General features: G+C 49.5%; 1 protein-coding gene across 1 annotated transcript in view; it reads right to left on the minus strand.

Annotated features, from left to right (window-relative positions):
- Positions 1 to 212: 212 nt before the first annotated feature.
- SLC13A4 (solute carrier family 13 member 4) overlaps positions 213 to 26,016 on the minus strand; it is a 40,770-nt gene continuing 14,966 nt past the window's right edge. Inside the window, exons 3-16 of the mRNA XM_035021172.1 lie at positions 21,847 to 21,983; positions 19,696 to 19,868; positions 19,220 to 19,274; positions 16,890 to 16,929; positions 15,801 to 15,878; positions 13,663 to 13,847; positions 10,826 to 10,945; positions 9,747 to 9,848; positions 8,284 to 8,385; positions 7,432 to 7,529; positions 7,101 to 7,225; positions 3,683 to 3,844; positions 2,371 to 2,508; positions 213 to 350 (exon numbers count right to left, since the gene is read on the minus strand). Coding sequence (XP_034877063.1) covers positions 213 to 350; positions 2,371 to 2,508; positions 3,683 to 3,844; positions 7,101 to 7,225; positions 7,432 to 7,529; positions 8,284 to 8,385; positions 9,747 to 9,848; positions 10,826 to 10,945; positions 13,663 to 13,847; positions 15,801 to 15,878; positions 16,890 to 16,929; positions 19,220 to 19,274; positions 19,696 to 19,868; positions 21,847 to 21,983 — 1,653 coding nt within the window. The remainder of the gene's footprint in view (positions 351 to 2,370; positions 2,509 to 3,682; positions 3,845 to 7,100; positions 7,226 to 7,431; positions 7,530 to 8,283; positions 8,386 to 9,746; positions 9,849 to 10,825; positions 10,946 to 13,662; positions 13,848 to 15,800; positions 15,879 to 16,889; positions 16,930 to 19,219; positions 19,275 to 19,695; positions 19,869 to 21,846; positions 21,984 to 26,016) is intronic.

A 26,016-nucleotide genomic window follows, 5' to 3' on the forward strand; every position in this document is an offset into this window, starting at 1 on the left:
TGAACTATGGTGCTAAGGATGGGGGCAGAGCAGAAGGCACGAACATCCAAGCATGTGTTTTGATTGTCGGAGACTTGCTGCACTTCACTGGAGGTGGCAGGTGGTGGAATCTCCTGGTGTTGGTTGTGTGCTCCTGGTGGCTTTCTTGGCCTCTTGGTCAGATTCTGTTAGGTGCTGGCAGCTTCTTCAGTTGGACCATTTGCCCACTTGTGTTAGGCCTGATCAGTGATGTTACTGACCTTCGCCCAGGCTGGGTAAGTGTCCAAGTGGAAGAGGCTAACTCCCCATGTGTTAATGGCCACCATGACGATCACCAGGCCAATGACATTGACCCCCAGGCCAGCTTTCACCTACAGGACACAAACCAGCCCACCGGAAGTCACTGAGCAGGCAGCAGCACAGATCCCCCAGTGCTCCTCTCTGTGCCCCCCACCCACGCCTTGGCCCTGATCTGTTCAGTCACTGCCTGGGATCTGTAGGGTTGCCTCCAAGGGTAGTTCGGGACTGTGGAAGGATGGGAGAGGCCAGTAGAACCATCTCCACGTGGGTTCTCGCTCCCAAGTGGAGGCCTGGAAGGCGTGTACTTGGAACACCAGGTCTTAGAATGTTAAGAGTTGTTATACGCAAGGATCCTGTAGCTACGTGATAGGGAAATGCATTAAGGCAGGAACTTCTTGGAGCCTTTATGGTGCTGACACATATGGGGACCCATAGGAGAGGCGCTATCCTACGAACCCTTTGCCACTGTGAACTGTTTTTTCCTTCCCAAAGGAACAGCGTATGGAAAGTAGTGTCCCTTGGGTTCACCTGGAGAACCAGGTCAGCTGCCTCTGCTCAGCCCTTCCTTCCATGGGAGGGTGACCCACGCTAGCTTTGCTTCTTTCTGCTGAGGGAATGTCACGTCCATGACCCTGAACCCTCCCATTTCTGCTGTGGGATTGACACAGGCTGAGGGGGTGTGAGGGATGATGGCTGGCAGAGCCAGGCCAGTTGGAAAAAAGGACGGTAAGGATGGCTGGCAGCCTACAAGGGAGGAACGAAGCACACCGCTGTAGCCACCACGGGTCCACTAGCTGGCATTGAGCTGGGAAAGCTGTGAGGGAGAATGAATGTTCCAAGCAAGTGACTAGATGTGTTGCTTCTCTGCTTTCTGGCCAGAGCCCGGGACTTACTAATCATCCTGGCTACCTGGGCTTTGGGTGTGGAGAACTGCCCAGGTCCCCTAGCCAGAGGAGGCAGGTTCTAAAGGGGCTGAATTCAAGTCATTTAGAGCTGAAAGGAACCACGCAGAGTTTCTAGTTGGAACCCCTATCTTACGCAGATGAGGAAATGGAGGTCTCAGGTCTGCCGGGCTGGGAATAGAACCCACGACTGGCTTACTTGTCATCTGGTACCTTTGAAAGGCACTGTCTCTGATCACCTGATTCTAGAAAAGATGGTGGCAGGGGGCGGGGGTGAGTGGTGGGGGTGCCCAGAAGAGGAAGTGGGGGGACAGGAGAGTTGGGACCGAGCTCAACTCTTGAGCAGACAAGGTTGTGCAATAAGAGATGGGGGGGGGGGCAATAGCTGTGCCCTCCCTTCCCTGAAGTATTACAGATGGCTTCGATGAGTGGTTTGAATGGTAGAAAGGATCTGAATATCTGCGACCAGCCTGACGCTCTCCGTTTCCTCCGTTTGCTATTTACAGGGCTGCTGAATATGTGAGACCCTCGGGAAGGGGGACTGAGCCCTATTTCAGACAGCCCAGCCCCAGTAATTAGGAGTGGTTTTCATCTTTCCCCCAGTGGCCTGGATATCCAGGAGCACAGCAGTGAGTATAGGTTGAGGGGTCGAGGGTAAATAGGCCCAACACTACAATCTGACCAGATGTCTCCTCAACCATCTTGTGGGAGTCCAGCTGAGAACTAGGAAAGGAGGTGTGGGTGCTTCATTTTGCCATTGTTGCCTCGGGCTTCTTGCGTTCGACGGAGGGTCCTGTCCCCTCAGACCTTTCACCCTAGGTTCCTACAGTTTCTCCTACTTCCCTTCTATGAGTAAACTGGCAGCTTTTGCAGTGAACATCCCCACTGGTCCAGTGAAGAAACTGGCGCAGAGCCTTGTGCCTTCTCACCCTGGGCTGCATCTCGGGTCTGTTCCAGCTGTCTCTGTCTATGTATCCGCTTTCTCCCGGAAGGGTGGGAGAGCATATTCTTGCTATTCTTGGTGCTTGTGGACCAGCTGAAGGCCTTTTTGCCAGCACCATTGTTTCGACCACACTAGACTGAGTGTTGACAGATCACAGACACTGCTACAAAATGATAAGCCTCAGGAGAAGGCTGTGGAGCCACTCGTCCCTGTCCTCACGGTAGGAAGAGGGCATCCACGACTTACCATATCTTTGATCTGGCAATGCCCATAGCTGAAGACAATGGCGTTGGGGGGATTGCCCACGGGCAGCATTACTGCAAACGAGATGCACATGGTGACTGGGATCAGAGTGTAGAGTGGATTAATGTGCAGCGTTTCAGACTAGGAGAAGAGAGAATTCACAGAAACATCAGCGTTGAGATGCGGCTCTCATTTCTTGGGCTTCACATCACAAACATGCTTTAAAAGGTGGCTTGACTTTGGCTAACCTTGGCTGGTTATCATGTGCTGAGGGCAGTTAAATCACTACTCAAGGGGCTCATGTTGCTCACTCCCATGAAAACATGGGCTCTGAGTTTCTTCCTAGAAGGGATGTTTCATTTCTTGGTGCTGGTCTAATTTTATCCTTTAGCTGAGAGATTCATTCTTCAAACTCAAATCTCATGAATGAGCTGCCTGGGTTGAGGTATGGGTCCCTCATCCTTGGGGTGCAGAACTAAGGTGTTTTTCTAGGTGATGTTTGCTTTGTATGGGATTGAAACCCATGGAAACCCTTAGTGTTGCTGAGTTTTAACTAAGTGCACGCCAAGGCTCACACAAATGAGATGATGGAGGGAGCGGTTGGAAGGAGACACCTGAGCAAAGAGCAAAGACAGTGGCTGGGGGTAGTCTGGGGTTAAAGCAGAAGGATATCATTTTGTTGGGGATGGGGAGGAGCCTTCATTTGATAGGTTTCCCTTCACCAATGGGACCGATGCAGCATTGTGTCTGGTCCGTTACCTCGGGGCCTGCTTAGCCAGGCTGAGATCTGGGAGTTGCTCCCCTCCTCTCATTCATGAATAACAAATTGTTCTGAGACCATGAGATGAAGCTGGCATTGCCTCAATTCTCAGACCCCCCTGGACTGAGAAACTGGGGGGAGGTGGTGATGATAGAGCTGTGGTCTTGGTCTTTACAGCTGAGTGTACCTCTGGGAGCATTTTGCCCCCATTTTCTGTAGTTATTCCTCTGGCCCTACTCTTAGGTCTTAGGAGAGAAAGAAATGATGATTGTGAGGAATTGGAATCCTAGGGTTTTAAGGATATTCTGTGCATTCTTGTTTCCATTCAGGACTGCCTCTAAACTAATCCTAGTCTTTCAGAAAAGGGTTTCTAGAGCCCTTGCTACCATTTATCTGTCTGTCTGTCTATCAAATTTGAAACACTTCATTTCCAAACTACGGCTGGAGACCAATCATTGAAGTCTGGCAATGACCAGAGGAGAGAGTACAGCTGGGGAGCTGCTCCCTGGGCCCGGGGCAACCCCTCCAGACATCTGGGGGCCCTGCCCTACTCACCAGGCTGCATAGGATGGGCAGGAAGATGGTGATGGTGGCTGGGTTGCTCACAAACTCTGTGACAATGGACACCAGGATGCATGCCAAAAGGGTGACAGCCCACGGTGGGAGGCCACTCAGAGACAACATCTGGTGCCCAATCCACGTGGAGAGGCCAGAGCTCTACAGGGAGACGGGTGATACAGTAAGAAGAGAGGAGGAAGAACACATTCCCCATGGAATTCTTAGACTCCAGGAGGTCAGGGATGTTGGGGGGCTGGAAGGAACCACCAGGAGGCATCTAATTTGCCATCCTATTTTCAGGCAGACTGGACCCAGAAGCATTACTGATTTGATGATGGAATCATTTTTACAGCCCAGAAAATTCTTCATGATTGTAGTAACATTCAGTCTTAGGGTTTCCTGGGCAGTCATCACAGCACATGGAGAGCTGTCCATCCTAATGGCTATGATTCTTCTCAGGATTTTGCCATGACGGTTTGGCAGGGGCTGGAGATCTTTGGGGCAACGGGCCCTTCAACTTCAATCTTATTACTCTCTCCAGCCTCTGACATTCTCACTCTGTGCATCCAGTCCTGTGATTTTGACACAGACTCCCCAATGTAATCCTGAATTCTCCTTTTGAAATCTAGCTCTCATCACCTGTGAAAGGGGGGAAGATTATCAACATCTTTGGACAGTAACCTTTCCTGTGGTTTGTGGGGAGTCAGTGGGCAGGGCTGAACATTAGAAGCTTTACATGGAGTCCCAGTCTATCCGCACTCAGTGGGAGGGTGCCACCTGGCTGGCCCACAAAGCTGGTCATGGCAGTCCGGCCTGTTTCAGGTTCAATCTCATCATGGCTGACATCAGGATCTACAGTCCACCAGTGTTTTTTCACGACACAAGATATGAAGGCATGGTGCCACTCTTGAACCTTTTCCGTTAGCAAAATTTATATAGCTCTCCAATAAATGAATATTTCCCACTTGGAATAACTTCTTTGGTTAGAGGTTGTTCCTTTGTCAGTAGTGAAGATTCCCTCCCTCCTTCAGAAAATTAAAGGACACAGTTGAGTTTTTGTACTAAAAACCTCAGGTTGCCATATGCATTTGCCGGCCCTCCCTGCCTCCTCCTCTCCCTTCTATGGCTGACGTGCTCTAACTTTTCCTGCTTACCCTAGAGACTGCCAATGCACTACAGACCTGGAGAGTAGGGCCCAAAGCAAGGTGAGACATTTTATGATTCCTCAAGCTCTAAGTCCTACTCATATTTTACTATTAGAGACAGCCTCACCACATTACCAGCAGGCTGATTTTTCTCCCCTTTTCCGAATTCACCAAAGGCTATTTGATCTCTGCTGTGGCCATTTTACCTGGGAACATTTTCTTTCTTTTTTTTTTTAAGATATTATTTATTTGTCAGAGCACAAGCAGGGGGAGCGGCAGGCAGAGGGAGAGGGAGAAGGAGGCTCCCTGCTGAGCAGAGAGCCCAACTACGATGTGGGGCTTCATCCCAGGACCCTGGGATCATGACCTGAGCTGAAGGCAGATGCCCCCTGGGAGCACTTTCTTTTCTCCTTTTGCTCCACTGCCTGTGAGCTGCAAATCCAACATGTGGGGACTACAGCAATTCATGGTTGGTACAGAGCTTTGGGGCCGACAGGAACTCTGTGATTGTTACCTCTTATAGCACATTAAACCGTACCCACTGGACAAAGGAGAGGAAGAGCAGTTAGCTGAGTGGAAACAGTACTTATAAAGAAATGGAGTTCCACTGATCACATTATCCAGATAGTACTCAGAAGTAAAGTGAAAAAAATTTAATAGCAAATTTTTCCAGAAGCTATTTTATATTGTAATTTGAAATAAACTGATAAATTAGATTGCCAAGTTAGAAAAAAGCACAACAAAGGAAGTCTTTTTTTTTTTAAACCTTGATACTAAAACATTTTACATTGGATTTTCCTCATGTCAAGACAAATTATTTCAAACTCGGTAGGAATCACCTATATCACACTTGAATTATATTATTAAATTAGTAGAGTCAGTAGATTTTACAGAAATATCAACTGTGCTATCTGTAATACATACAAAACTTTGGTTAAAAAAAAAAAATCTTTCCAGGCTAGACTCAGGGGCCAAAACTAACAACTGAAATTCAATAAAGATAAGTATGATATTTAGAACTTGGAATTAGAAATACCAACAGCACATATACAGGATTGGCTGAAAGATGGGACGTTTAATAGTGGCTAAGAATGAGGGTTTTAGTTGGCTGCAATTTCAATATAAATGTTGACATGAGTGCCAGTGAAGCCTTATAAAAGCTTCCATATAAATACAGATTGGTGCTTGGATCAGAGGTGAGAGATGGGGCTTGGGTATGACTGCTTTACTCTGCAGTAGACTGACCACCTCTGGACCATGTTTAAATAAGGCCAAGGGCAAAGTGTTGTGAGGCTGAGGAGAGAGGCCAGCATGGTAAGGGGTCACTACTTCTTGAAGAATGGTTGAAGGAACTAGGGAGTTTTTGTTGGGGGGGGGGAAGATCTAAGGGGATCTAATAACTTTTTATGACTTTAATAATTATTACCTAGGATGGGGTTCCAGAGGACAGAGCCAGAGCCAAGAGTGGAAGACCTATAGAAGATCTGAGCTAAAAGTAAAGAACAATTCTTTGTTCCCTGCTCAGGGAGTGCCCTGTCACTGGTGGGGTCCAAGCCCAGGGGTTGGAATTCTCTCAACTGGGTAGGAGATCAGACTCGGTGTCCTCCAAGGTTCCTTCCAAGTGGAGGATTCTGTGATATTATTACTGATGCAGATAGCCTTGACCTTCAACGAATGGGCAGTCAAAAAGTGAGCCAAGTTAATGAATATAGCGAAAGTCAAGGGAGAAACAGTGTGAACCTGATTCATTTGGGGGATCGTTTCCTATTTCAGGAAGGGCTAACACTTTAGGAAATTCAACTATTTCCCACCAGCCCCTTTTATAAGGTCGCATCCCAATTCCTCCCAATCAGAAAATCAAGGCCTATGAATAGCATTTACGTCAGCTTTAGCATACATTCTCCAAAGGGGCTCAACATAAGCATGTGGACTGACCGAGGGAGGGACAGTTGGCTGGGTGTGGGTGTGGGGTGTCTCTGGACCCTTAGAGACACATCTCCCACTACCGTTAAATGCCCCGAAGGACATGGCTGTAAAGTGCAGTCAATCTTTTGCCTGTGGCAGTGTGGGCCGGTGAGTGAGGTGGGAGTGACTCCCTAGCACGGCTGATCTCAGCAGCACCAGCTTAGAGGCTCGGGGCAGGGCAGGGGATCCACGCCTGGCTCTACTGTTCCCTCGGTGCCTATGAATCTTCCTCCCAGAATCAAAACGACTCATCAGGGAAAGCTGCTTAAAAAATCTTTGGCCCAAGAACAGAATTCAAGAGTTACCTTGCTGCCAGAAGCCAGAGCATAGCCTCCTCCCACCAGAATGACAATCTCCCAGGGCATGGTCTTCTGGAAGTCCTTCCACGTGATGATGGGCTCTGTCCCCAGCGAGGGCTCCCGGTTCTGCCCTGGATCACAGGTAGACAGCGGGAGAGCTGGATGAATCCTAATGGGTGGGGCTTGGGGAGACAAGGGCCTAACTGATGCACCGATGATTTGGGAGGCTGTTCTGCTATCAGGGAGGGGGGGCCGGCGGGGGGGGGCGGGACCCAGAACGGCCTTGGGTATGATTGACCAGAGCCAGCCCTGACTTCTTCCCTTGGACTTCTCTCACCGTCACTCTTCTTCCCAAAGCAGGGCTTCTTTGCTGGGATCAGGAAGAGGAGGAAGCCGAGGAAAACAGAGACCGTGGCATCCGTGCGGTAGCCCTTCCTAGCAAAGAGACAAGCAGGGCTGGAGGCAGAGGGTCAGGAGGGGGCACGATGTCTCAGGACAGTCTGTCTGAACACAGTGCCTCTTTTTAGGACCCAGTCTGGCGGGTGGTCAGCCTTCCTTCCTGCAGCTGCTGCCATGCTATCCAGCGGTGGATTTAGTGGGCAAGGGTTGAAGTCTGGAGGCTGGGCCTGGCTACGGTAGACGTCTTAGTGTGGCTCTATGGGCCCCTTAGAAGGAGAGATCAGGAGTTACTTCGGTAAAGGGGACTCGAAAAGGATGAGTTCTCTTTCCTGCGAGGGTCACACCTCCGTGTGTGTCTTTGCTTAATTGCGAAGCCGAGCTGAGAGATCTGTGGCCCGGCCTTCAGGGGTCCTGCAGGGGCGGCCGGGGGGCCTCTGCCTGCCAAGGCTCCAGCCACCCCCTCAGGCTCTCACAGGGGCCTTTGATCTCTATGCCTCAGCCTCAGAGCCACCTGCGAGACAGCTGAGGTTTCAAGAGCTTAAGTACAAGACCAAGGTCACAAGGCTGGTCTGGGGCAGCACCAGATGCCAACCCCAGACCCAACGCCACACACTGTATTTTCTTCCTGACTCCGCATGGGTTTCCCTGAGAAGGGGGCACTTCCAGGGGGACAGAGTGCTTTCTGGGCTCATGGCTGCCCCTACGAGGAGTCGAGGAGGGACGCTGGTGGGAACTGTCTGAAGGGTCTGCGTCAGGGGCTTACTCTTAAGGAGGAGACAGTACCACTTACTTTTCAAAGAAAGAATCCCAGCCAGGAACAAAGCCAGGCTCCCGGGTAAACCACAGCAGGGTCATCAGGATGAAGAAAAATCCAGTTACCATTTCAGGGTAGCTGTAAGATACAACAGGAAAAGCCGCTCCAGGAGCTGGGAGGTTTCTCTTCACTCTTTCCCTTCGCATGGGGTGCACCTGTGTTCAGAGCCCCCATCCCGGAGACAAAACTGGCTGCCCCACCACTCCGAGCCACTGAGGAGAAGTGGGAAGAGGACTGAGAAGCTGCCAGAAAACGTGACGTCACCCACGTCTCCTGGAGAAGCTAGGTGGGAAGGGGTGAGGTGGTACGGCAGCATATGTTTATACAACGCAGAGCACGGCCTCCAAGGAGAATGCTGGAGGGGGTGGCGAGGGGAGGAGCGGGGTCCTTTTCGGAGGGAATTTGATGATGTATGTCAGGAGCCTTAAATTCAGTCCTTCCTTTCATGTAAGGAAATAACCAGAAATGCACAGTGATATGTTATCTATCTAAAAATTGAACATTCGAAGTGGAAACAATCTACACATTCAATGATATTCCATGACATCAAATACATTTTGGTATAACTACAGGTTCGAATGAGACGCACCTAACAATCGTGTTTGCACTGCAGAGCTAATGGCCTGGGAATATAATGACAGGCTAAAGCTAAGTGAAAAAAAGACAAGATCTAAAACTGTGTTCAGTTGGGACTGAATTTTAGCAAAAATACATACAATTTTGCACCAAAAAGAAGGATGGAAAGAAAAGTACATTATGGTAACAGTTGTTAACAGTTAACACTGAATAAATAGAAGTCAATTTTAGTTTTTTTCTTTATATTTTCCTGTATTTTCTAAATGTTCTACAGTGAATGGGTATTCCTTTTATAAATTAAAACATTTTAAAATACTGCTTATACCAGGATCCTTTTGCCCAAAGCTGTACCTGCCTGTTGCCCTAAAATGAGAAAAATGGCACCAACTAGGACGTGGGGTCACTGGGGAAAGCTGATAATGGCTGATGGGGGTGGTGAATCCTCGGGCCCTCTGTCTTCAAGCCTGTATTTGAGAATGCCTGATGCCCCCCAGTTCCCCAGGAGTGGCCATAGGACTGGCGGTGGCCCAGTCAGAGCAGTGTGGGGAACTGGGCCTGTCCCAAGAGGGTGGCTGTGCTGTCTCTCTCTTCTTTCCATCTGGAGGCCCCGTCTGCGCCATCCACCCCCACACCGCGGCTCTACCTTGGACTTGGAAAACGGCAAAGGGGAAGGGTGGCCACCTGGAATCTGGGCCCGCTTGACTTGGGCATTCAGTAGCATCTCTAAAGGCCTGGATTCATAGTTGTGGAAAATTCCCCAGCTCAAGGGGCTGTGGTTGTTGAACAAGGCTGCTTGTGGGCTCACTTCACCTGCCATGTTTTCTCTCCTGGAGAAGGAGAGAGGGTGAATGGCTGATTTTTACCTAATGGCTCCCAGCTTTTCATATTCCTCTTGGATTCTCTTCTCTGACACCTCTTCCCTTTTGGTCTTCTTCTTCTTGCTCAGAGAGCAGGTTTCTCTAAAACTGAGAAGGAAGAACGAGAAGAATAAAGGAAACATGCTTCTGAGGCCCACAGGAGTCAAGGATTAGCAAATGCTAAACTGCTGGCTTGCTATGGTCACTTGTCCCCTCTTCTCTCCAACCCCAGCTCTCCTACGACTTTTATCTGCCAGGTTACACAGCCTGCCCTCAGCCTCTCCCCTAGGCTTCCGGGTATATCCATTTGGGTACATCTCTGGTGTACTGACGTGAAGTATCATGTCTTACAGACTTGTGCGAGTGTATTTATGTGGGGTATTTTCTACATACTGGAGGTATAGAAATATACAGCTATCATTGATTTGATAGTAACCTCTGAGTTATTAAAAAAAAAAAAAAAGCCGCTCAGAGAACATTCCCTGAGCAATGGGAGTCTTGGGTCCCATGGACCAATAGCAAAACATCATCTATATCTTCCCTTTATGTGTTTGAGGCTGATTGAAATATAGTTATGAAGAAAGGCTTGCTAAACAGATTAATATCAGGAATAATATTGCAAGAAGAATATCTAACTTATGACTTTGAGAGGTACGTGAATATTTCATGCAACTACTATATATGAATCGCTCATGTCTATAAAATTAAGCCTAAGGAAACTTCTACTTGGAGTCACATTTCTTTAAAAGTTAGTTCAAATTACTCTGTATGCTTTGAGAGAAACGAAACTACATTAACCACCCTCCCATTCAGACTTTTTATAAATCTGACGGTTCCTTTAACCAGTGAGTTGGAATTAAGAACATTCCATTGCAGAGCTCATAGTGAAGTGCCGAGGCCATGTATGTTTAGAGTGTCTAGAACAGGGGATGCCTGACTCCCTGTCTAGTCCAGTGTCTTCTCCTCGCACATCCTCCGTGGTTACTCAGCAGCTCCCCCTTGGGTGGTGCTCCCCAGGGCTCCCGCCATGACTCTGGATGGACAGGAGAGCCTCGGTACCTCGCCGGCAGGGCCCTGAGACTCACTTGCAGCCAAGGAACAGCCAGTGCATCCAGAACCAGCTGACCACCAGCATGATGAGGGAGATGGGGAAGCTGAAGAGGAACCAGGTGCCAAAGTTGACCACCTCTGCAGCGGGGTACTGGCTGGAAGGGAAAGAACCAGGTCAGTGATAAGAAAAGGATGGATTCCCATGTGGTTTCTGGGGGTGATAAGCTAAATGCTCCCTAAGAAGACATGCATCAGAGCTAAGGGTAACGACGTGGTAACACATTATCTAGAACTCACGTATTTGACAGTTGCAACTGCACAGGGCCCAGCCAAGCATTATGAAGTAAGCTAACAAGGGCACCTAAGCAACCACACTTGATATCACTGAAGTATGCATACTTTGCACTCAGGAGAACCAATCGGGAGCTGTTTTGATCTTAATTTATGTAGAGATTCTTGTAAGTTTACTCATCTGGTTTTCAGGACAACAGAGAATGGAAAGGGCAGTCTGGTATACTTGGTTTATAAAGTTCCTGAAGGAATGTGAGCTTTGAGGGATGCAAGGCACCGATTCCGGACAAGTTTGGACTCTAGAACATCATCAAGTTTCCAGGTATTAACTGTGCCCCTAGGAGAACCATGACTTGGAATCTCCAAATCCTTCATCAACATCCACTGCTGCCCTAGGGTCTCAGGGAGGTTACCCAGAGGACTCTTCACTCATCAGGAAGAGCTGTGCCCCACCCAGCCCAGGTGTTATTTCCTGGGGAGCCGGGATTGGCCACATGTGAGCCATGACTTTAACCTAGACAACACCTGTGTTCCTTTCCTCTTGGGCTCTTCTCCCACCTCTAAGGTGGGAAGAGACTGCCCCTCTTTTCACACTAGGCACTGCGTGGAAAAAGAGAAAGACCAAGAGCAGAATCCCCCCCACCCCGCCCCCAGAGAGGATGCAGTGGAAACACAGGATGTAAGAGTGCTTCATCTTCTCTCTCATCACAGAGACATCTGCTTTTTTGCACTGTGGCCTGGTCAGGGACTTACCTTTACCATCCATGTGCTTCTTGGGAAATTGTGACAGCTTGTGCCTCCCCTAAGGGCCAGAGTGGGGGTGGTGGTGGAAAGAAGGGCTTTTGGAGCTAGAAGGATACCAGGGGGTATAAGTCATTGAGTGACTCACTCTGGCCTGTAGGGGCTAACAGGCATAAAGTCTGTTGCATCATCTCTTCCCTGTACATAGAGATCTAGGCCCTGTTCCTTGACCCAGGAAAGGGAATGGGTTTTTAGAATAGGTTAAATAGACTTTTGTGGATACAGAGGAGGGCCTATTCCCATCTATAGCACTTTAGAAGGTGTAACAACTAATCTGTAGGTTTTCGAAACACAGCCAGAATGAACTCTGGGGGTGGTCTGTTCACCAGTGCCAAGAAAAACAGCATGGTGGCACTTTCAGACCAGTGGAGATCCAGGGAGCTCACCAAATTGCTCTTGCCTAGGTCACCAGTAACCTCCACGTCACTGAATCGAATGGACACATTTCTGTCCTTTTGCTTAGTTATTCAGCCACTTTAAACAGTATGGCCCACTCCATCCTCCTTGAACACTTTCTTCTCTTGGATAGAATGACACCAGATTTTTCTCTTCCCTGTGTGATACCTATTGTTCTCTCATTTACAGTCTACTTTAAATATTCGAGCTTAATATGGCCACTGCTCTACTTACTCTATATGTTCTCCCTGAGTGATCGATCTTCTTCACTCTCCTGGCTTCAATTTCCATATGCATCCCACCAGGACCCACTAACATCTAATTTGTGCGCCCCAGTACAAAATGCAAATGTCGGGCCGCTTGTTAAAAAATGATTAAGAATTTTCAGATGGTGAGGGCAGAACCTCAAGCTAAGTGTGGGGCCCTTCTGAGCATGGTGGTCTGGTGTGATCATACAGGTTGTGTGCTCATGAAGACAGCTCTGGAGGCCACTGATTCTAAATCTATGCCTTTAGCCTAGAAATTTCTCTTGAGATTCAGAGCTGTGTATCCATCTGGCCATCTCAACCTCCATGTCAACATTTCCTTATTTTTCTGCTCTTGTAGGTCAAGGGCAACTCTGTTCCCCCAGCTGCGGAGGCCGTGAGTCTGACAATCAGACTTGGCCTTTCCCTCTCTCAGGCCTTTTCTAATCCTGCCAAGGCTGGTCAAGCCTACCTCTGCCTATCTCTCAGATCTGACCATTTCTCCTCACTACTGCCTGGGTCAGCAGGCCACCACCAGCTCTCTCCTGGGCATCTGCAGTGGTATCCAAAGTTGTCCTCCTGCTGAAAATAGGCATACCTTCTCTTTTCCATTTTTTCAGTCCAGAATCAGTTTTTCAAAACTATAAATCTGATCACCTCACTCCCTGCCTAAAATTCTTCAAAGGCTTCTCATGGCATTTCGGATGAAGTCCAAGGTCCTTCCTGGGCTCAAGAAGCCCTTTGTGATCTGCATGTCCACCTCCCTGGCCTCCCTTTGCCCTCTACCATTCTCTCTTATGTGCTCTGCTCTCTTGCCTCTGAGTCCTCCCACTCACTGTTGTCTTGGTCTGGAAAACCTCCCTTCATCCAGTGTATGCCCGCTGTGCTTCCGGTCTTGTTCCCTAGTTGTGTCCTTGGGGAGGCATGTCCTCCCCGTGACTGGGCGGCCCCTGTGGGCTCTCTCAGCAGAACCCCGCCCTTCTCCAGTCACACTGAACTGTCACGCTCCATCGTCTCTTTTCCCTCTTGGTATGGAAACTGCTCTAGTTTCTTTTTCTGCCCTATCCTTAGCACCTAGTTCTGCTCCTGACACGGAGTGCGTGGTTAGTGGGTATCTGTTGACCAGGTGAGTTACTTACTTGTTGAAGTGTTCTAAGAAAATCAAGCTGGTGGACGTGCCAATGATGGTGGTCAGGCCCCCAATGGTAGCGGCGTAAGATATGCTCAAAGAGAGGCACTTGCAGATCATCTGGTCATGCTGGGACTTGTACTTTCTGTTGAGCTCCTGGTTCCTGGGGCCAGGGATCAGGACTAGCGGCTTTTCCTATCAGAGAAAAACCAGTGCATCTTTCCAACCCAGTGTGGGCTGTCCAGCACACAAAGCATGGAGGCAGGGGCACCACGGTGCCGTGGAAAGGTTTTATGCTTGGGTGTCAGAAAGACAAATCCCAATCCTCGTTCTACCATTCAGCAACTTGGGCAGCCCCTCTGAGCTGCATATTCTTCTGCAAAATGAAGAAAGTCCCATTTTCTCCACCAGATTGTTGTGAAGAGTCATTGAAGTAATATATGTAAAGCACTTAGAATAACACTTCCTGGCATTTAACGAATGGTAAGCTGTTATTACTTTTGTTGTTAGTCACAGCATGTTCTGTTTCACTTGAACTCTAGCAAAACTGGTTGCTCTCCGCTTTGCATGTGAATGACACATGGAAGGTGGTGGTTCTCTCTGGAGCTGGAGTGACAGTCCTGACCGGGAGGTGACTGAGAAAGAAGCCTTGGGTTGCAGAGGGAATCCAGTGTGGGATTCTCTCCTCACTCTTTTCTGCCTCTTGCCTCTTGGTTTTGCCTCCCCACTCTCCCCCTCCCCTTGCATATAAGGCTAGCCTTCGGTGCTCCTCTCAGGCCCTGCTTGGCCCAGATGGTGGCCTTTCAGGGTCAGAGGTTGCTGACCCCTGGCCTCCAGTGTAGATAAAGAAGCAAGTGGGGCACCTGGGTGGCTCAGTCAGTTAAGCGTCTGACTCTTGTGGCAGATCAGGTCGTGATCTCAGGGTCGTGGGATTAAGCCCTGTGTCAGGCTCCCAGCTCAGCGTGGAGCCTGATTAAGACTCTCCCTCTCCCTTTGCCTCCCCCCACTCCCCCCACTGCACGCTCTTTCTCGCTCTCTCAAATAAATAAATAAATCTTAAAAAAGAAAAGAAGCAGCAGCAAGTACCCTCTGCCCCTCTAGGCCTATTCTCCCCCCACTGAGTCTTTATGAGACCAGGAGCCACCTGGGGCAAACATCAGCAGGCCAGATCCTGGGAAACCCACGGGGAAGAGGCTACCTTGCCTCCCTCTCAAAGTTTACATAGTGCCCCACCTCGTAGGAGGGCCCAAGTCAGTCTGGACCCTTGCAAGCCTTCCTGAGAGATTCATTATCAGAGCTGTAAGGGACCTCATAGATTCTCTGGTCCAGTGGTTTTCCACGATCCTTTCTTCTAATGAAAATTTTCATGGACCTCCAATATTTAAAACGTAACGTAGCATTTAATCAGCATACGTCTGTTTTATAACTGAAAGTAGATACGTGTGGCCAGGGAGACTTGGATTTGAATCAAGATGCTCCTCTCCCTGCTTACTGGCTCTGAGGCCTTGGGCCACATGATGTCATCTCTTTGCCTCATCTGCAGAAATAGAGTTCAAGACTGCTATGTCCCTGAGCCAAGACTAGGGAGAAAATGCTCAGCACACTGTGCTTGGTATACAATCAGTGTTTCAGAAATGGTGGCATTTATTTATGCTGATGATGAATGTTAAATATTTGAGATTATTTGGATGGACACAAAAATTTGAAATCAAGGGCTGTAACTGATAGCCACAATTTTAGGCCAACTTAAAGGTCTATTTTGTTTCAGTGGTATAGCAAGTAGCAGGAAAACTACTCATTCACACACAAAAAGCAATTTGCTTACAATCTCAGAATACTCAAATACAATACTTGCATTGTCCCCAAAGCACCTTTGAGGAAAAAATTTGAACACCTCTGATCTAGTCCAACCCCCAGCTTTTATAGCTGAAGAAAAAAACAGGGGCTCAGATGGTAGAATGACTTGCCAAAATCAACAGTGAGTTAGATGTTTTATCCCCATGGCATACGCAGGTCAGACTTGTCTGTGGATGGACTGCCTGGTGACGGCACACTAGCCTGATGCCCTCCTAACTTCAAGACCAGTGCCCCTTGGGAAGCTCAAGGCATTTCATGTAGGAAACAGGGTCAGGGGGTGAGTTCCATTACCTGGGACCGGTGCTCCTTCTTGCCCTGGGGATTTGCTGTTTTGACCGGGTTGGTGATTCTGGGCACACCATTCACGTTCTGTGGGGACAAAGACCGTCCCACTGTCAGGAAGAGGATGTGGCAGGCCTCAAGAGGGGCCGCGTAATCGCCCCACGGCATCCCACGCCTCAGCACTGTGGCCATCGGAGACCAGAGGCCAGGGAGAGCGTGCAGTGGGGAAACACCCCACTGTGCCTCCAAGACACAGAGCCCCACCCAGCGGGTGCAAAGCAGCCCATTGGCAGAGACTTTTGAAACTTGGCGGAACATGGCTCTGTCCTTGTAGGACAGCTTGGCTTTCTGGAATTTCATTAGCTAATGAAGAATCCTTCATTTTTCTTTAACACAAAGAAAATGGAAAAAAAAACACCAAAACCTCACCACAACAAAGTCCACAGTTTGGTGATCAAAATTTGGGCTGATATAAGGAGATGTGAAACCAGTTCTGGGGGAAGAGGTGAGGCCATAAACTCTGCTTTCCTCTATAAATGTGACCCTTTTGGGGTGCCTGGGTGGCACAGTCAGTTAAGCATCGACTCTTGGTTTCAGCTCAGGTCATGATCACATGGATCGTGGAATCGATCCCCACATCAGGCTCTGCACTCAGCAGGAGTCTGCTTGAAGATTCTCTCTCTCTGCTCCTCCCCCCACCCACACAAGTGCGTGCTCTCTTTCTCTAAAATAAATAAATAAATAAATCTTTAAATGTGACCCTTTTTATAATATAGTTTTTGTATGGAATCCCCACTACAAGGAATCCTGAGGGTGAATCTGTGACTCTTGGAAATCTGGATGGCTGAGTATTGGGCTTCCACGGGAAAGGCTAGCCTGTACTTTATGAGGCTAAGCCCTCTCAGGGTCAGGGTTCAGAGATGCAGGCCCTTGCCCGGAGCCCATGCAACCTTTCTCACATCCGGGCTCGTGTGAGCACCTCTGTGTTTTCACATCAGTGGCTGCCACTGGCTCTAGGCTCTAGGACTTCTCTGTCCCTGAGTTATCTTGAGGGACTTCCAAGTAATCTTAAAGCACAGAAAAAACTCAAGGCCTTACCTTGTTCTGCATCAGAGAGGTGAAGTCTGCAGTCGACGTGCTGGAACAAAGCAAAGGACATGAGAAAACAACAGTGGATCCGACTTCATGAGATGGGAATGCCCCACCCCCCCATTGGTGTTTGGTGTAAGTGACCCCTCTAGGGTCCAGTTTCCTAGGCTACAAAGACGACTAATCTCACCCGAGGCTTCCCGGCCTTCCAGAGATGCTGTCAGGATTTGTGGGGACACAGCATTTCCTTAGAAGCAGTGCTGACACTCCTAATAACTAACATGGAGTGCTTTTTAGGGGCCAAGCACTTAAATATGGACTTTAGTCCTCACAACATTGTTATCCTTGTAACAGATGGATGGCGCCGGTATTCCTACCTGCATGTACAGAGTAGACAGTGGGCCCAGAGAGGAGCCCTGACCACATTCTCACCGGCTGACTCGGTGAAGGTCACTGTCTAGAAGGAGAACCTTGTGAAATCTCTGAGGTTGCAGGAGTAGGGAGAGTCTGGGCTGCACATGGAGAAAGGCAGATGAGAGCAAGAGGATGGGGGTGAGGGGAAGGTGGGAACTGAACTGTAGCTTACTGGCTACGCTCAGTGCTAAATGCATGCTTCGATTTGTCTTAGTTCTGAGCTCACTGTAAAGACAGGTGTTGGACACGTGTGCAGGCCTGGAGTTCCATGGTCGATAGCCATGTCCAGGCTACCCCAGGGGAGGGTAAGGGGTTGATGGGGGTTCGGAGGGAAGTGTTTGGAGAGGGTCGTTAGCCTGGAAGGAGTAGAGTGGTATGATGTTTCCCCTCCCTCCTTCCCAAATCGGGTGAGAAGGGCAGGCCTGGAGCCCCTCAGACAGCATGGGAGGTGCCGGCCACCCCAGAAGACTGCCATCCTCCCCAGCAAATGGCCAGGCTCCCACCAGCACTCTGCTGAGGGAGTTTGAGGGACAACTTGAGCTTCTGCTTCAGAGTTTGGGGACATATATATAGGTCTGGAGAAGAACAAAGGCAGGGCATAATGTGGAGTCTTATGGTGGGTGATGCACATGGAAGGTGGCAGGGCCAGAGCCGTCTTGAAGAGGCCCTACCCAAGAGGCCAAGGCAACCCCCAGGATGAAGAGGCTCTGGGGGAGTGAGGCAGCAGAGCACAGAACCGAGGGGTGGGGGTGAGTGGTCATCCGGGAGCTCCTCACCACCGCCATCAGGCCTGGCGCTCTGCAGAGGGCGCCTCAAGGGGACACTCCAGAGATGCTGAATGTGGGCCCCCGGCAAGTGGGAGAGCGAGGGATTCTCAGAGAGGGGAGGATGCCTGGAGGGGTCAGAGGCAGCAGAGGGAGGGGTGGGAGCCCTGAGGCTGGGAGGAGGAAGGGTGAAAGAGGAGTCTGTCCCCACGCACTCTGACTTCTGACCCTGTAGGCCTGGGGGACAGGAGGCAGGAGGCACTGTGGCTGAGAGACGGAAGTTTCGGAGTCTGGACCAGACTGCTGACTACCTGCAAAGGAGCTCATTCTGTTCTAACACCTTAAAGAACCAGAGAGCAGTGAAGTTTGCCTGAGATCTTGTCCAGGGCCGTGGAGGGGAATCGGACAGCTGTGACTGAAGGCAGCAGTGCGGGGGAGAGCAAAGCTTGTCCCCACCTTTCTATGTTCTCCCCTCACACGTGCTGGTTGCACTCAGGGCAGCTCTCGTTGCCCAAGAAGACACCAAACTGCAAAACTCAGCTCTGCTGCACATCCAGCCTTTAAAGGCAACATTCATCACAGTATCCCTTGAAGACCACATTTTGATATAGAATTTCTGGAAGAAATGAGCTATTAATGGATCTGTCTCACATGAATGCTTGGGGGCGTATTTCTCCTTTTTTAGCTTCTCCCCACCCTCATGCGACTCTCTCATCAACTGTCCTCGAATCCACTGCCTATCACCTCATCCTTCCTTGTCATATCTGACAAGGCCAAATCTAGTAAGACCATATCTAGTATCTAGAAGATACTCTGTGATTCTCTGAGAATCTCCAGTGACATTTATTATGTTTTTCCATTAACTAAATGTAGTATTCTTCTACTTCAGTTCTACTTGGTAGATGTGTGGACAATCAGATTCAGTCAGTCTTTCTGTCTCTTCCCTCATGGCTGCCACTCCCTGTGGTTGAGGGAGTTGCCCTCAGGCTCTTGGCAGGTGGTTCCCAGGTACGGAGAGGAAATTAGGGCAGCGGGAGGTGGTGGTGCGGCAGGACGTGAGCTGGGCCCATACATCTAAAAGAGCTGTTCAGGTACCCACTTTCCTGACCTCTGGAATAGACCTGACAAGGCTCCGTCTGGGAGGAGGGCAGTCATACTCACTCTTCATTGACAAAGATGAGTTCCAGAGAGGGTTGGCTGTTGTTTACATCAAGACCTACAGGAGCAAAGGAAAGCAGACATGAGATGTGGAGGCTGGAGCTGACCGTGCAGGGCAGGGGCTCAGGGCTGGGGCTGAACGGGGAAAACGAGGGCAGATCCTGCTGGAGGCAGGCGTGACCACTGCCCTTCCCTCCGCTCTGAAAGCATGGCGGGGCTTGCGGACACAGGCAGGCCCAGGGTGTTGCCAGAACCCTGGAGTGTTTGGGGGAAAGGAGCAGAGGTGGCTGCTGTGAGCAGGGTAGGAAGGAAGAGCCAGGAACGTGGGGTCGCAAGGGAGCTTCAGGTTCCAAGGGCTGGCCTGGGATTGAGGGGAGGGGAGGGGCACAGGTGAGGGCTCTGGGGGCGGCCCTGAGCTGGGCGGTGTCCCAAGAGGAGGGTCCAGGGGCGAAGGGGAGGTGAACTCCAGCAAACAGTACTGATGGGCTCGGCCTCTTCGGCGCTGGAGTTGCCAGCCACGAGCTGCTCGTCCTCGGCACTGACCAGCTCCTGCAGCACGGCCTCCACGATGGGCATCACCATGGCGGTGGTGGACGTGTTGGAGAGCCACATGGAGAGCAGCGTGGTGCAGCACATGAAGCAGAGCAGGAGCCTGGAAGGCAGGGCGGGTGGGTGCGGTGTCCACAGCATGGCCACTCCCCAGCGTGGCCCCCCGCTGCCCTCGTGGGGCTCCTTTGGGGCCTCCTATGAACCCGACGGAGCTGGCCTAGAGAAGGGGCCGGGGGGAGGGGGAGGCGCTGGCATGTATCCAGAAGGTCAGGGTTTTATGTCATGCATTCAGCTCTGTACTCCCAGGGCTTGGCACCGAGTAAACACTAAATTCATATTTGTTGAATGAATAAATCACACTTCCTGGGCTGATGGCCTCAGTGAGCAAAAAGCCCTTCCTTAAGCAAAGACGAGCTTTGGTAGTAGGGTCGCCGGGCCTGGACTTTTACTCATTGCTCGGCTCTGCAGACATTCGCTTGGTAATGAGGTGTGCTTTTGGTGCATAAAGGAATTCTTTTTTCTGCCCTGCAAACAGCAGTTCTTCGGGGACCATTACAGTCTTTGCTCTGCAGCTACGTCACCGTAGTTACTAGTGACCAGAGACTAACGTATGGAGTTCACGGTTCTGCCCACCACTTGCCCAGCTGCCCACTTGCTGAAAGGATAGCTCCCCCCGCCCCACCCGGCCACACAAGTGCCCCATGTCACTGCGCGCACTTCTTCAGCTGGTATCTTGAAAAGTCAGCCCTCGGAGGAAAGCACTCACAAAAATAACCCTCAAGTTATTTCTCTTTGACTTTGGAGACATACAATGCGTGTTGGAACAGATGTGGTTCTCGCTTCCGTAAGACAAAGCCAACATAAAGACCACCCACGTTTCTTACTTGAGGTGGGATCCCTGATGTTGTGCAATGTGGGGACACCTGTCGTGTGGATTAGGTTGGGCAGGCCGAAGTCCTGGTGGAGTTTTTCTGTTTAGGCTGAGAGCCACAGGAGTTTGCCTGCCCGGGACCCCCACCAACAGCAGACAGAGAGCCCTGCAGGCGGTGGAAACATGCTCGGGGAGGAGGTAAATGAAGAAGAGTGGAAATGCAATGGGAGCAGCATTCTTGAGTTTGAGTTGAATACACAGAGGTTTTAAAGAGCTGCGGAGTCCCAGCGTGATGTGTAGATGCCATTGTGTGCCTAGGAGGCTGAGTGTGGGGTACAAGGCTATTAGTGAGGGGGCAAATGACACCAAATTAAGCTATAGTTAAGTGGGAGACGGGAATCTCCTTTGAGGCCTAAGCTGTGTATTCATCTAAATGACTAATGTTGAAAACTGATACCATATTATTTATTTATAAGCCATTGGACTCTCAAAGGAGTCAGGGCCGCTTACATAAAATGTCACGAGAAAGCTGTAAATAGGAGGTAAATATTCCGAAGGAAAGAGAAGGGTAGGGTTATTCGATGCAGCAGAGGTGAGGTTAACACAAAACTCATTCCCGACTTTCCTGCACATTCCCCAAGGTTGCGAATGTCTGCCCTGGCCTTCCCCCCAGCAGACAGAGACCAGGACGCGGCTGAGGGCCTGGAGGGCATCTCCGACACCAGGTCAGGGGCAACTTGTCTGAGCTGCAGTCTGAACCAGGGACAACAAAAACTCAGGGTGTCTGGGAGGAAACCTCCACGTCTCCTTAAATGGCAAAGGAGAAGACACCCATTTCCCTGTCCAGCCCGTTCCCTGTTACGCTGGAAAAAAGGTTGAGAAACAATTTACGTTGGTCCTTCTCGTTTTACCCAATGGGCCCCTTGTATTTTGTAACCTGCTGCCCGCGAAGTCTATGTGGCTCCGATAAATTACTGAGACTGTGAAAATAAAGGACACCAACGTCACACACGCGCATCTCTCCTCCACGATCGAGGGCCCTCTCGCCGGAGGGAGCTGTGGGAGCCCAGCAGGCCTGATGTCGTTCCATCCCCGTTAGTAGAAAAACACCCTGACCTGGCCGTTCACGCGGGGGCCCAGGACCCCTGTCCAGGTGGCCCCCTGGCAGCGGGGGGCCGCACGGTGGCTGGGCACCTCAAGGGCTACTTACATGCCCGGCTTGGCTCCGGCCATCATGACCATGCGCAGAGCAATGCGCTTATGCAGGTTCCACTTCTCCACCGCAGCCGCCACGCAGATGACGCCCACCAGCAGCAGCGTGGTGTTCTTGAAGTACTCGGCGGCCACCTGCGGGAAGGCAGCGGGTCAGCCCCGCCCCCGCCGCGGCCGGCGCATGCGCCCCGCTCAACGCGCGCTCAACGGGGCCTGGCGAGCGGGAAGCGGGGAGGTGCGGGCTGTTGGCCCAGCCGACGGCTTGACGTTGTGTGTTTATAGATGTAATACACACACGCACGTATATAATATATATATACGTTCCTACTACCTTGGGCAGGCACAGATCTAAGCACTTTGCAGAGGTGATTTCATTTAATCTGGCCAGCAACCCAGTAAGGTAAATACTCTTCTTCATGCTTAAAAAAAAGATTGATTGATTGATTTATAAAAATATTAAAGCACCCTGTTTTTAATTACGATATCATTTCAAAGAATAAATATATAATTTTATCTTAATCCTTAAAAATTATTAAAATAACTCTGGGGGCGCCTGGGTGGCTTAGTTGGTTAAGCCTCTGCCTTCGGCTCAGGTCATGATCTCAGGGTCCTGGGATGGGCCTGGGTGGCAGGCGCCCTGCTCAGTGGGGGAGTCTGCTTCTCCCTCTCCCTCTGCCTCTCCCCCCAGCTTGGGCTCTCTCTCTCTCTCTCAAATGAATAAATTTTTTTAAAAAAGCATAAAATAACTGGGCTTATTCCCAAATCTCATTTTTTTTTAGCTTTTTAGAAAATTATGTTAATTTTTAAAATTAGAAAATTAATGCATGCTCATTATGGAAAACGTCAAGATACAGAAAAATTTAAGGTGAAATTACCCTTAATCCTGCTACTGTTATTACTTTGATATATTTCCAATTTATGTCTATATAGATACATAATTGGATTTACATACTATGCTGTTTTATATTCTGCTCCCCTCCCCACTTACATCATACCCTGATCATTTTCTTATTTGACTTAAATTTGTTGGAAAAAAATCATGTTAATAGAAGCATAATGTGCCACAGAATTTGGCCATTTTCCTTTTATTGCATATTTAGGTTAATTCCTTTTTTTTAAAACTACAAATGGAACAAAGAATCTGCTTAAATCATTCACCTTATATAAATGTGGTTATTTCCTCAGGTTAGAGTTCTCCAGGGTATCTTTATAGCTTGCCTTAAATCTTTAAAAATTTTTAAAAATTTAAAAAACTCCAAATAATTCCAAAGTTGCAAAGAGTTCCAAAGTGATAATTACATAAGGAATGCCCATACATTGTCTACATTTTTTTTCCCCTGAGCCATTTGAGGGTAAGACACGTACGTGTTAGCCTTTTCCCCTAAATACTTCAGTGTCCGTTTCCTAAGAAGAGGGGTTTTTCTCCTCCACAGCCAAATACCAGTAATTAACTTCTCCCTGCCCCTTAATGACGAGGAAAGTAAGACTGGGGCCTGTTAAGATGCTTCATGTGTCTATGGTCCACAGGTCAACCCTTCACTGATTTCCTCACTTGGAACGTTCTCTTCTCTGTTTACAATCGGATTTCAAAGCCCAGTTCAGGCCTTCCTTGTGAGAGAAGAAAACTTTCCCTGTGACTCTGGCCTGTGACTCCAGAGTGGAGTGTGGACACCATTAATTCCACCCATCGCAGAGCAGGCAGGACGATGCTTGAATTTTCGCTTCATGCTCCCTGTCTTTTTCTGTGTACCTCTCTCATCTCTCGACTGAATTTCAGGCTGCAAAAAGGCCAAGGATCATGTTTCTTTGTAAATCTCTTAACCCCTAGCACCAAGATGCAAAAGTAGATGCTCAGTAAATATTTATCACATACAGAATTGTTCCCAACAAGGGAACCATGACAGAAATTGAGAGGAAGAGATACAGAGAAGTTTAATTTCTAATTGAGAAACCCTCTTTAAAGTGGGAAAACAAGAACATTTCTCATTGCAGGAAAAATGAAAATTGCAGGAAAAATGAAAACTGCAGGAAACGTAAATACAGTAAAATATGTGGTGTTGGAAAGAAACAAAATTTACATAATCATACTGTTAAACTTTGATTATTGAATTAACCAAAACCGTGGTGTACCTATAATACTGGGAGGACTGGAGGCAGGAAAAGGGGGCGGGTTTAAGAGGACAAAATCCTCATCTGCTGTCATTGGAAATCAACTGATAATGTCTACAAGTGATGACTCAAGAATTAATATAAGAATATCAAATAAGAGGGGCACCTGGCTGGCTCAGTAGGTAGAGCATGCGACTCTTGATCTTGGGGTTGTGAGTCTCGGCCCCACATTGGGTATAAAGATTAAAAATAAAATCTTAGGGGCAGCTGGGTGGCTCAGTTGTTAAGTGTCTGCCTTCGGCTCAGGTCATGGTCCCAGGGTCCTGGGATTGAGTCCCACACCGGGCTCCCTACTCGGTGGGGAGCCTGCTTCTCCCTCCCCCACTCCCCCTGCTTATGTTCCTTCTCTGACTGTGTCTCTCTCTCTCTGTCAAATAAATAAATAAAATCTTAAAAAAAAAATCTTAAAACAAATATCAAATAAAAATACCATGGGCGCCTGGGTGGCTCAGTTGGTTAAGCGACTGCCTTTGGCTCAGGTCATGATCCTGGAGTCCCTGGATCGAGCTGCATCGTGCTCCCTGCTCGGCAGGGAGTCTGCTTCTCCCTCTGACCCTCCCCCCTCTCATGTGCTCTCTCTCATTCTCTCTCTCTCAAATAAATAAATAAAATCTTAAAAAAAAAAAAAGAATACCATATGGTGCTTAATTCCAGTAGAATCAGTTAACAAAGATGAAAGTTATTGACCCTGGATGGGGGTGGGGCGGAGGGGGGACTTGGTGGGGGCGCAGAGGGGGAGGGGTGCCGAAGGCAGCTGCTGGTTTTGCATTATGAGTTTTTCAGTATTATGTGATTTTTAAACACTGCTAACACTTTGACAACGAAAAAGCCAAAATAAAGCAGCGTGCCCCATTTCTCTCTTCTCTCTTTCGTCCCACAGAGATGTCCTTGTGTTTGGTTGATGAGGTTTGCGTAGCAAGAGAAGGGTCACCTGCCCTCTCTGTGACCATTTCCTGGAGGAGCCCCCTGCTTCTGCTTAATCTAGTTCTTGTCCCCAAACCCAGTCGTCAGTTGGCACTGTCACTAATGCTTCCTGAGGGCAGAGAAGGCTCCCTGCTCTGCTGGGCTGGTGACTCTAGGGCAGAGTCCCCTCTGGGGGGGGCGGGTAGGCCTCTGGGCCCGGTGCGCATGGGTGGAGATGCTGCCCCCTAGTGGGAGGTGGGGGCACCGCGGGGATACCTGAGGGCTACGGCTGGGTGGGGGGGAGGGGGCGCAGGGGTGGTAGTGCAGGACCTGTCTCACTGCACCCTAACCTTCCCAGAAGTCTAGGAGGCAGCTCTGTGGCGGAATCGGTGTTTTCCTGTCCTCCGTCTACCGAGAAGGGAACCCGACAGAAGTCATGAGACGCAGTACCCGTCCCGCCACTGGCCCCCTGACTCGAGGCCCCTGCAAAGCCTTTAAAAAGGTCAGTGCTATCGTGGTTACTTTCCCGGGGACCGGCTGCAAACATTTTCATTTTCTGCCTCTTTGGCACATATCGGAATGCCAGTTTGTGATGGCCTTTTAAGAGCCCAGAGCCTGGAGGGCAGGGGGGGCTGCTTTCTCGGGATTCCTTTCTTTCTTTCTTTCTTTCTTTTTTTTTTTGCGAGAGAGAGAGAATGAGAGAGAGCACGAGAGGGAGGAGGGTCAGAGGGAGAAGCAGACTCCCTGCCGAGCAGGGAGCCCCATGCGGGACTCGATCCAGGGACTCCAGGATCATGACCTGAGCCGCAGGCAGTCGCTTAACCAACTGAGCCACCCAGGCGCCCTCCTTTGTACTTTTTATATTATATTTTATATTTGATTTAAACCCAAATCATGCATGTATGCAGGTTATATTATCTATGACCGACTGAGCCACCCAGGCGCCCCTCGGGATTCCTTTCAAAGGCAAGGAGAAAGGGACCCACCTGCAGAGAGGGCCCTCTCCACCACGGGAGTTTTGCATTTCGCATTCACTTTCTCATCAACAGTCTAGGAGGCAGGTACCGTTAGCCCCTCACTTTGCAGGTGAGGAAAG

The sequence above is a fragment of the Mirounga leonina genome, unplaced genomic scaffold (genome assembly GCF_011800145.1).
Source record: "Mirounga leonina isolate KUSES-001 unplaced genomic scaffold, KU_Mleo_1.0 Mir_174, whole genome shotgun sequence".
NCBI lineage: Eukaryota > Metazoa > Chordata > Mammalia > Carnivora > Phocidae > Mirounga > Mirounga leonina.